This window comes from Oncorhynchus kisutch, linkage group LG11, assembly GCF_002021735.2.
Source record: "Oncorhynchus kisutch isolate 150728-3 linkage group LG11, Okis_V2, whole genome shotgun sequence".
Classification (NCBI taxonomy): Eukaryota; Metazoa; Chordata; class Actinopteri; order Salmoniformes; family Salmonidae; genus Oncorhynchus; species Oncorhynchus kisutch.
This window is the reverse complement of record NC_034184.2, coordinates 6010924-6023003: the sequence shown is the minus strand read 5'-3', so window position 1 is coordinate 6023003 and position 12080 is coordinate 6010924. Positions and strand designations below refer to the sequence as shown.

General features: G+C 39.0%; 1 protein-coding gene across 2 annotated transcripts in view; it reads right to left on the bottom strand.

The window, feature by feature from the left end:
• Positions 1 to 6631: 6631 nt before the first annotated feature.
• Positions 6632 to 12080, bottom strand: part of LOC109875874 (delta-type opioid receptor) — a 37559-nt gene continuing 32110 nt past the window's right edge. The window contains exon 3 of one of the 2 annotated variants that reach the window (XM_031835206.1): positions 6632 to 11675. In XM_031835206.1, coding sequence (XP_031691066.1) covers positions 11137 to 11675 — 539 coding nt within the window. In that variant the 3' untranslated portion in view covers positions 6632 to 11136. The remainder of the gene's footprint in view (positions 11676 to 12080) is intronic. The other variant, XM_020468308.2, reaches the window with a different exon arrangement.

The window sequence follows — 12080 nt, the reverse complement described above, 5'->3', positions numbered from 1 at the left end:
TTGAGCAAAAACTCTGGCTAACAGGCTTAGCACTTTAAATGGCAAATTGGTCCATTCAGATCAGAACGGCTTTATCCCTAACAGAAACTCATTCTTCAATCTCAGGCGCCTCTTCAATATTATGTATTCTCAGAGGTTACCCAACGTGGACCTTGCCGTCATATCTCTTGACGCCGAAAAGGCCTTTGACCAAGTTGAGTGGCTCTATCTATTCAAGGTCCTACAGAAATTTAATATTGGAGATAGGTTCATAAATTGGATACAGCTTTTATATAGGAACCCCTGTGCCAGAATACTCACTAACCAATCATTGTCGCCCCGATTTAACCTCAATATGGGGACAAGGCAGGGTTGTGCGCTGTCGCCTATGCTCTTCGCCCTAATTATAATTATCGAACCGCTCGCTCAGACGATTAGATCTCATGCAGCAATACACGGCTATAATACTAAAGATACCCTAAATAAGATCTCCCTATACGCAGATGACATCCTCCTCTATGTAACAGAACCCCAGGCTAGTATCCCAGCTATTCTTGATGTGATCAATTTGTTTGGTACCTTCTCGGGATACAGAATAAATTGGAACAAGAGTGAATTAATGCCCATACGGTCGCAAAATACCTCCTGGCTAGAACATCTCCCATTTAAGTTATCTTCAGAAAAATGTACCTACCTAGGAATTGTAGTTACCAAACAATACTCCTTACTATTTAAAGAGAATTTCCCCTCTGATACAAAAACTCAAAGCAAACATACTATTTTGGAGAACTCTACCAATTTCTCTGCTCGGAAGAATTAATGCCATTAAAATGGTCTTCCTCCCACAACTGCTCTACCTATATCACAACATCCCAGTATTCATACCTAAATCCTTTCATAAACAACTGGACTCAATTATCAATCTTTTCATCTGGGATTATAAAACACACATGATAGGTAAAAAACACCTCTGTAAATCCAAGATGGAAGGAGGATTGTCTCTCCCAAATGTTATATTTTATTCCTGGGCCGCTAACCTCCGCGTTGTTACGTTTCTGTTGGACGACGTACTTCCGGCATCCAGCTGGCTTAGTATGGAACGTGAGGAGTGTCACCGCTTCTCTATTGGCGCTGTGATTTTGTCGCCTGTCAATCTGGAGATGTCACTTTATTGTAACAATCCTATTATACATAGCACAGTCCGAATCTGGAAGCAAATTAAAGTCCACTTTGAGCTTAGACCAATGTCATTCATGCTCCCTGTCGCCAGGAATCCCTCCTTTGCCCCTTCTAACCTTGATAACACCTTTGAGCGATGGGGAGAGTTGGGGATAAGTACCATAGGGGATTTATACATAGAAGGGACCTTTGCTTCCTTTGAGTTGCTGAGGGAAACTTATAATCTTCACAGAAGTAATTTTTTCAGATACCTACAAATTAGAGACTACGTTAGAAAACACCTCCCAACATTTGGGAATGCTAAACCTTCCATGTTTGATGGATGCATAAAAATATGCCCCACCTCAGATAAACTGATATCGCGTCTATATGATGCTTTTCAATCTGTTAGCACACCTTCTAAAGATGCCATCAAGGCAAAATGGGAGGAAGAACTAGGGACTGACATCTCGGTGGCAGACTGGGAAGAGAGCTTGAAGTATATCCACACATGCTCCATTAATTCCAGACATCGTCTCATACAATTCAACACAGATTACACCATTCCAAAACTAAACTGCATAGGATATTTCCTGACACATCCCCTACATGTGATAAATGTCAGGCTACGCAGGGTACACTACTCCACTGCTTTGCCCTATGCTATAACTTGCATGGTTATTGGTGTGGAATTTTTGGGATCCTCTCTGAAGTTTTGGAGACTTCAATAGATCCAGACCCGCTTCTGATAATCCTGGGAGTATCTGAGTCCCTAAACGGATTAACCAACCCCCAAAAACAACTAATCTCGTACGGTCTCATCTCGGCAAAAAAACTAATCTTGTTGTTTTGTAAAAGGAGGGAAGCGCCCTCTACCAAATTATGGCTCAGTGAATTGGCAAACACTGTACACTTAGAAAGAATTCGATATATTCTGAACAATATATTATCAACATTTGATCAAATCTGGCAGCCTTTTCTCTCCAACTTGGACGAGTCGGCGCTGTGAATTTGTACTTATTAACGCACTCTCAATTGTAATATTTTAATCTACCTTTGGGCAGCATGTGCTGGCCCTGCCACCCGAGCAGTTGGGGGGGGGGGGGGGGTAAGAGGTTTTGGGGGGGGGGGGATAAGAGGTTTTTTGTTGTTCCTGTATGCTCTTTTATGTTTAGATAAGAATTGTATACCTGTCTTGTATACCTATACACCATTCTTGTGTGTGTTTAATAAAAAAAAATTTTTAAATAAAAAATAAAAAAGAGATACTGTTGTGCACAGATGCTGTTTCATCCTTTCCTACACTGAAATTATCATTGCCTAACGATTGCGTCTGAAGCTGGGCTTGCAACACAGCTATCCTCGCCATAAGGCGACCGTTCTCCTGTATATTATGAGTACAGCGACTGCAATTAGAAGGCATCATGTTAATGTTACTACTTAGCTTCGGCTGTTGGAGGTCCTGACGAATCACGTCCAGATAAAGTGAGTGAAAAAGTGAGTGAAAAAGTTTAATGAAAAAAAGTTGAGTGAGGGAAAAACTAAAAATATTAACGGTTATTAAAAAGTAAAAACCGTAAAGTTGTCAGGTAGCAAAGTAAGGTTGGCAACAAAAACGCACAGCAACACGTAAACAAGTCTGCAAGTTGTGACCGGAAATGGCGTCAGCAATGCAGCAATCAAAAGTATGACAGCTGTAGCTCTAGCTTCAAGACTGTCTGCATCTGTGTCTTACCTGAAACGGGATACATAACATGATGCAGCCACCACCATGCTTGAAAATATGAAGGGTGCTACTCAGTAATGTATTAGATTGGATTACCCCCAAACATAACACTTTCTATTCAGGACAAAAATTGAATTGCTTTGCACATTTTTGTGCAGTATTACTTCAGTGCCTTGGTGCAAACAGGATTCATGTTTTGAAATATATTTATTCTGTCAAGCTTCCTTATTTTCACTCTGTCAATTAGTTTACTATTTTGGAGTAGCTACAATGTTGTTGATCCATCCTTGTTTTCAACTATCCATGCCATTAAACTGTTTTGAATACACCATTGACCCATTGGCCTCCACCTTTCTGACAATTGAGTTAGGAAGGACATGAGTATCTTTGTAGTGACTGGGTGTACTTATTATGTGACTTGTTAAGCACATTTTACTCCTGAACTTATATGCCATAACAAAGGAGTTGAAAACTTATTGACTCAAGACATTTCAGCTTTTCAATTTTTAATTAATTTGTAAAAGTTTCAAAAAACATAATTCCACTTTAACATTACGGGGCCAGTGACAAAAATCTAAAATTGATGTATTTTACATTCTGGCTGTAACACATTTTTGGGGGGGAAAAAGTCAAGGGGTGTGAATACTTTCTGAAATAGCTACCTGGGTATCTGCATAGACCCTTTTTGCACTAACTATTTGACATGTTTATTATTTGCATTTGGAAAGTATTCAGACCCCCTGACTTTTTCCACATTATGTTACATTACAGATTTATTCTGAAATTGATTAAATAAATGTTTTCTCTCATCAATCTACACACAATACCCCGTAATGACAAAAAGAAAACAGGTTTTTAGAAATGTTAGCAAATTTATTAAAAAAAATAAAAACAGAAATACCTTATTTATTACAGTAAGTATTCAGACCCTTTGACATGAGACTAGAAATTGAGCTCAGGTGCCTCCTGTTTCCATTGATCATCCTTGAGATGTTTCTACAACTTGATTGATCCACCTGTGGTAAATTCAATTGATTGGACATGATTTGGAAAGGCAAACACCAGTCTATATAAGGTGCATGAGGTCAAAGGAATTGTCCATAGAGCTTCGAGACTGGATTGTGTTGAAGGAAGGGTACCAAAGAAATCCTGCAGCATTGAATGTCCCCAAGAACATAGTGGCCATAGTGGAGATTTCTGCAACTGCCCATTACCACGCTGCTTGATCCTTGGTTGGTGGGTGATTATGTAACGCTCGTCTTCCTCCTCTTCTGAGGAGGAGTAATAGGAAGGATCGGAGGACCAATGCGCAGCGTGGTACGTGTTCATGATGAATTTATTGAACACAGAACACTAAAACAAAAATGACGAAGAGAATGACACGAAACGAAACAGTCCTGTCTGGTTACATACACAAAGACAGAAAACAATCACCCACACCTCACAGGTGGGAAAAGGCTACCTAAGTATGATTCTCAATCAGAGACAACTAATGACACCTGCCTCTGATTGAAAACCATACCAGGCCAAACACAAAAACACCACATAGAAAAAGGAACATAGACAACCCACCCAACTCACGCCCTGGCCATACTAAAACAAAGACATAACAAAAGAACTAAGGTCAGAACGTGACACTTCCGAATATACCTTGTAATATTTTACCTCAATAGCAGTCAATATTAATCGTCATCTTAATTCAGTCTCATCTGAAAGTTGTAAATTCTTGGTTATCTGCACAAACCCTGGCTCACAAGTTGAATCAGCAATACAATATTGGGTTTAATTAATTATTTACTAAATACCTAACTAATCACACAGAATTACACATACACATAATTAAATCATAACTTGATTACAAATTACATCATAAAGGAAAACGTCCCTAGCGAGCAGAACAGATATGACAGCTGGTTACACAAAAGAAAAGGGGCTGGGTTTGAGTGAAAGAGCAGGAAGACTGAGGAACAAAGGGCGAAGCTGTGCTATCGGAAATACAGTATCTTATGCATTCTAAATTACCGCCCATTTGGAAAAGGCAAATGCTATAAATATTTACTCTGAGCTGCGCTTCGGTAGGTTGCTGGTAGATGGACGGCCGTGTTGCCCAACCGAGTCCTTTGTCCTTTGAAGAATGTCTCTGCTGGTAAATTGAATAGGTTGTAGGAACGTCGTTGTGTGGTTGATGGGATACTCTGTCTGTTCCTTCCTTACCCTCGTTTGCAGCGGCTGTTGCTAACTCAACGGCTAGGAGGTATCACTTCCTTAGTGAATTAGTGTTCAAAGCTCATACCATTCGCAACCTGTCACGTTCTGACCATAGTTTATGTTTAGTCTATGTTTGCTTTTCTATGTTGGGTTTTGAGTTCGGCCTAGTATGGTTCTCAATCAGAGGCAGCTGTCAATTGTTGTCCCTGATTGAGAATCATACTTAGGTAGCCTGGGTTTCACTTTTGAATTGTGGGTGTTTGTTTCCGTGTGAGTGTTTGTTGCCACACGGTACTGTTTCGGTTTTCGTTCATGTTCACGTTTATTGTTTTGTATTTCATAGTGTTCAGTTTATGTCTTAAAATAAACGTTATGGACACTTACCACGCTTCGCATTGGTCCTCCGATCCTTCTCGCTACTCCTCCTCAGAAGAGGAGGAAGAATGCTGTTACACAACCAAAGCTCACGCTGATGTTGGCTTAGTTCTGTAGTTATTATCTGAACCACTCTGACATCGGACCATCGTCCTCACGTCCTCGGAACAGGAGGCTATATTGTCATCAAGGGCTTATATAGGAAGGGAGAGGAGGGCGTGTTTGAAAAGTTTTATAGCCCATGTCCCTTCACAGGGGCGGGCCACTGATTGAGCAGAGCCCTATCTTATGAAAACCCAAATCTCACATTTTAGAAGCTAAAATCACATTTCATCCCATCACGAATAATTTCATATTCAAACATTTAAATTGAACAACAATTCCATGTGAATCCGGTAACTCTGAAGTGTAGACTTTCCACTGTAGAGTTTGTCATCTTATCATTGATGAGAATGTCTCAGATGACAACCGAACTGACATCATATTCATTAAGTACCACCGCATATGTTCAATTGGTCAGATTACCAGAATATAGTTAATTTCCCCCCACCTTCTGATGTTCCCAGAATCTCTATGTTAACCAAGGGTTTTGCAAATGTAACATCAGTAGGGTAGAGAGGAAAAAGGGGGAAAGAGGTATTTATGACTGTCATAAACCTATCCCTAGGCCAACGTCATGACATGCGTCATACCCAAAAAGAATCAAGGCTATAATCGCTTCAATAAAGTACTGAGTAGAGGGTCTGAATACTTATGTAAATGTGATTTTTCAGTTTTTTTGTTGAAATACATTTGCAAAAAATCTAAAACCTGTCTTTGCTTTGTCATTATGTGGTATTGTGTGTAGATTGATGAGTGTAAAAAACTATTAAATCCATTTTAGAATAAGGCTGAGAGAGAGAGAGTGCGAGAGAGAGAGAGAGAGAGAGTCATAGTATAGACCCTCTATAGCCGGTGGGGGTCCCTTGTCAAGTAATTAACAGCCTGGGCAATAACTGAACACAGCTGCTGCTTTCCGGGCTTTGTTTTGTTTCCAGGCTACAAGGTGCTATCTTGAACCTAAAATCCGGCTGTGATTGGGAGTCTCATAGGGCGGCGCACAATTGACCCAGCGTCGTCCGGATTTGGCCAGGGTAGGCAGTCATTGTAAATAAGAATTTGTTCTTAACCGACTTGCCTAGTTAAATAAAGGTTAAATTAACAAACAAAAATGATTTACTCTGCATCATTCATCGTTACCTAACAAAACACATTTTCAAATGATGTCCTTTACGCATAAAATACGCATGACACATTGGCTTGTTGGCTGTAACACCCCTGTTGATACTGAATGTGATACCAAGCCACAATGTCAAATGCTTTGACAGCTTTGACATGATAAGTAGATTGGATGGGGAAAACTGATTTGTCATTCATATGAGATCTAAAGTGTTTGATGCAGTGCATCTCAACCAAAACCTTTTTTTTGCTGCATTATAGAGAGGGAAGGTGTGCAGATTTATTGAACATGACCATGTTGGACTAATACTTTTTACAGATTTTGATAGATAATGGTTTATTTGAGTGCTTATAAAAAACATTCATGATATGACAAAATTCAGAATTTAAGTATATTTAGAAAAAACACATTTTCTCATTAACATGCACATTTCTAAATTTGGCATGAAAATATGAGTAATTTGATATACTGTCCATCTTAGATATTTTGAATCAAAATCACATACCCAGTTTCAAATTTACAACAATAATTTAGAAAGTACACGCAAGTACGTTCACCGTGGTAACATTACATTTTAAGACAATTCAGGGATTTTGTCAAAGCACCTGTAATTGCAAAATTGTTAATACAGAAAAATGACACTTTTACAATAAAATGTTACATGATAGACTATTGTATGTCCCTGAAAAGCGACACAGGCAGAATACGACCATAATATACATCTGACAAAGCCTAATGGCATCCCTATCTACACATGCTTTTTAAAATCATTGAATGGATTGACCTAAAAAAATGTATATAATATAGAAATATATCAAGCAAGTACATAGAGTTTGGAATGAACCGCCACACCCTAGACCTGGGTTCAAATACTATTTAAGTGATTTCAATTACTTTCACATTTATTTCAAAGTAAGTATTTTGATATTTTTTCTTTGGAAATACAAGTCTTTTCTACTACATCAAATATAAGTAGTTGATTCGGGCACATTATTTGAAAATACTCAAATACACAGAAAATTAGTATTTAAAATAGAAATACTTAATTAAGCATGCATTTGAACCCAGGCCTGCCACAATCCAATGGTTAGGACTTTGTCTCTGTAAACCTGCAAGCACTGTAATATATCAGCATCATTATCATGTTGATGGCACATTCTGGATGTGGGCAAGTCATCTGCCAAGTTAAAAATGACAAAAAAGTATTGAATACAATATCTGGATATAACTAAATGTAATCATTTTTTTAAATCCCTTTTCAGTTTTGATATTCTGCACTGCTACAGTAAAGGCAATATGTATTTATTTATTTTCACTTCACTTTTACTTATTCAGGGGATCCCAATTGAGGCCAGGGTCTCATTCATAATAGTGCCCTGAGAACAAATAATTCACAAATCAACATAATTCAATAAAACAGCAAAAAATGAAAATACAAGACACAACATATACATTTCATCAACACAAATAAATCATTACAATCAACCCAAACACTCAGAGAATGTTCCACATCAGCGTTCTAAACTGCCCTGTTGGCAGGGATTCAAGATGTAATGAGGATTGTAAATTATTCCAAACATGAGCGGCATTAGAACTAAGGGCTAATTTACTGAGGTTGGTAGAGACACAAGGGACAAGGGAGTTAACCAACCCTGTGAGCGTTTTTGGTGCCTCTTGTTTTTCTACTTAAACATAGGGCGGAGCACAGTGTCATCCTGGTTAGGGTTTGGCCGGTGTAGGCTGTCATTGTAAATAGGAATGTGTTCTTATCTGACTTGCCTAGTTAAATAAAAAATACAAAACAGAGAAGTGAGATATGTTGGAAGTTCAAAAAGGGAGAAGTGAATCAAAAAGGGAGAAATGAATCAAAAAGGGAGAAATGAAGTGATCTACGGGAAATTAGAGAGGTCCAGCCAACTGCAATGTTGGTTGGCGTAATGTTTTGATACCCATGTAAATCTCTCTAGGACAATGTGACTTTTATCAATATATTTGCCTCTATTTACTCTCAGTAGACATCATGCAAAACTACAAATCTCAGCAAGCTCCTGCAAGTCAACTCTAGCTAACACCTTTGCTAACAGGTATTATGTCAATTTAAAACTTGCACAAGAGTTCACAGACTTGTCAATTTACAGAAATTTAGACAATTTATTAATTACAAAATGTAGCTAACATTAGATAGTTAATCTAGACATGGTTCATGGTTACCTTTGCCTCAATTCGGCAGGCTCGTCCAGATCATCATGGCATTTGTAGTTTTTTTAGGATAGCCACATTAGCAGCTAATTAGCATTTCACTTTTGGGGGGTAAATACCAGAAAATATATTGATAAAAGTATCCTTGTCCTAGAGATTTACATGGTTATCAAAACATCATGCCAGGGTGAGCCTACATGAAACACAGCTCTTATTTTAAGTGTTTCTAAAATCCACTATGGGAAAAATGAATGGTGGAAAAACGATTGGTAACTTGACACCATTGTGCCCGGTCTGTGAACATTTGAACGAAAACAAAATTAAAGGAGCCATAGACGCGATTAAAAAACAACTGACAATGCAATATTAAAACAAATGGGTGGAGATTAATCATAAACCCAAATTGAGAACCTTTTGTTTGATTAAGGCTGACTTTGTGTGTGAGATATATATATTATGTACAACCTACATAAAAGCAAGTGATCGCTATGTGCACATGTAAGATCAGGGATATTGCCTCTGCGTATTGAAACAGGTAAGATCAGGGAAATTGCTTCTGTGTATTGAAACAGGTAAGATCAGGGAAATTGCTTCTGTGTATTGAAACAGGTAAGATCAGGGAAATTGCCTGTGTATTGAAACAGGTTAGATCAGGGAAATTGCCTCTGCGTATTGAAACAGGTAAGATCAGGGATATTGTCTCTGTGTATTGAAACAGGTAAGATCAGAGATATTGTCTCTGCGTATTGAAACAGGTAAGATCAGGGATATTGTCTCTGTGTATTGAAACAGGTCGGTTTGTGGTGAAATGGAAGCAGAAACACTATGTGACCTCGAAGAGAGAACTCAATTCATTTTATCCTCTATTGTCCTTTCTACCACGATATACGCTTTCAGAAATTCCACCAGATCTACCCTGGCATTATGTGGCTGAGCGATGAAGAGAAACTGAAATAGTTTTTTGTCTGTTGTGTATTTCTGTTTGCAGATTTTGTTTTATAAAGCTTGGAATAAAAGAAAAAGGGTGACAGAATGAAATTCAAAGTGCACATATGTATATAGATTGTGTATATCACTCACAATAGAAGGGCTTGTAAGTAAGCATTTCACAGTAAGGTGAACACCTGTTGAATTTGGTGCATGTGACAAATAAAATGAGATTAGATTTAAATCTTCTCTTTGTGCCAGACCGGGTTTAAATGCCATTTGCTGTATTTCTTTTGGAATTCATTTGTATTATTTTTTACAGCTCTAGGGTTGTTATTATTATTGCTTGAATAACCTTATTTACTATTATTCATTTTTCATTCTGTATGCAGTGCACACTGCACAGAACACTGGAAGAATTATCACTGAATAATCACTGTGAATCATTGTAATGTTTGTTTATGTGTCAGTAAATCCAGTAAGGGATGGGTTGCCAACTGCCGATTTGACACGGAAATAAAATATAAATGATTCATTTGACAGTTCCCAAACCACTTGCACATCATATACACATATAATAAATAACAATTTAGTACAGAACATACAGTATATAAAAGCTGCTATACATACAGTAGATGTAAAGCAGATTGATAGGCTACATCCATTTTCTGACTAAGATTAATAATATAAAGCCATTGACTCTGGAAGCAAACAATAATGTAATTGTAAACAAACAAACAGATCATTTTGATCTCATGGATGGTCAGTTCTTGCATCCATAGCTCTGTCTATCTCTGTCTAGCTCTGTCTGTCTATTTGACAGTGGTTACATTCCTCCAGTCCCATCTCTCAGCTGTTTACCAAAACAAGTGGTGGGGTGGCCACCTTGTTTTTTTTTTAATCGCCGCTTGACCCTTAAATAACAATCTTCTTGAATTAGTGTCTTGACATAAGTGCTCTCAATCAAGAGTTTCTAATTGTGAATGATGTTGACCACAGAACATTATCCTATTACAGTATGTTCAATATACCAGTCTACAAAGATACTGTGTACATATTAGTTGATGTGTCTTAATTTCAGTGTTCTGCCTAATGTTCAACATTTTAATAATGCTACCTGACAGCAAGCTTTATGCGGAGTGTCATTCTGCATTCAAATACTCGTCAGCCTCTCCAGAAAGAGGCGACAGTACGATCGATGCTTGTGCTACGAAGCACTTCAGTATCTTGGCGCATCATGTGTCAGAGCTTTGTGTCAGAGCACTGTGGTTACCTGGGTGACTTCCGAGCTCATGTCATCGTTAGGCTGGTAGCGTGAGTCCAAAGACAACATCTCCATACCTAGTCATACCTGTTGATTGGACCTCTCCACCCTGTTGGCGCTGGAGTGCTGATCGCGCTGGTGCTGCTGGTGGGGGCGGGTACGAGAAGAATTCTGCAGCTCCAGCACAGAGGGACTCAGGGGGATGCAGAACTCGCGGAAGCAGCGCTTGAAGTTCTCGTCCAGGAAGGCGTAGAGGACGGGATTCAGGCAGCTGTTGGTGTAGCCCAGAGCGATGCAGAAGTGCCAGGTGACGGACTGCAGCAGGGAGTTGGGGATGTTGATTAGGGCTTTGATGATGACGTAGATGTGGATGGGCGTCCAGCAGATGATGAAGACGGCCACCACCACCAGGACCATGCGGGTGATGCGCCGCAGGTTGCGGTCCTTCTCCTTGGAGCCGGACAACATGCGCACGCTCTTCAGGCGCAAGATCATTAGCCCGTAGCATACGGTAATGATGAGGACCGGGATGATGAAGGCAAAGATGAAGACGCAGATTTTCAGGAGATTCTCCCAGTACCAGGATGGGTGTGGGAAGATCAAAGTGCAGTCGATGAATCCTGAACATGTGGAGATTGAGTACAAGACACAGTTGAGGGAAAGTAGTACATGAGGAAACCAATAGCTTCACGGCAGTCTTTTTCACATTTAAACAGTTTTTCACAATTCCTGACATTTAATCCTAGTACAAATTCCCTGTCTTAGGTCAGTTAGGATCACCACTTTATTTTAAGAATGTGAAATGTCAGAATAATAGTAGAGAGAATGATTTATTTCAGCTTTTATTCTTTCATCACATTCCCAGTGGGTCAGAAGTTTACATACACTCAATCAGTATTTGGTAGCATGGCCTTTAAATTGTTTAACTTGGGTCAAATGTTTCAGGTAGTCTTCCACTAGCTTCCCACAATAAGTTGTGTACATTTTGGCCCATTCCTCCTGACAGAGCTGGTGTAACTGAGTCA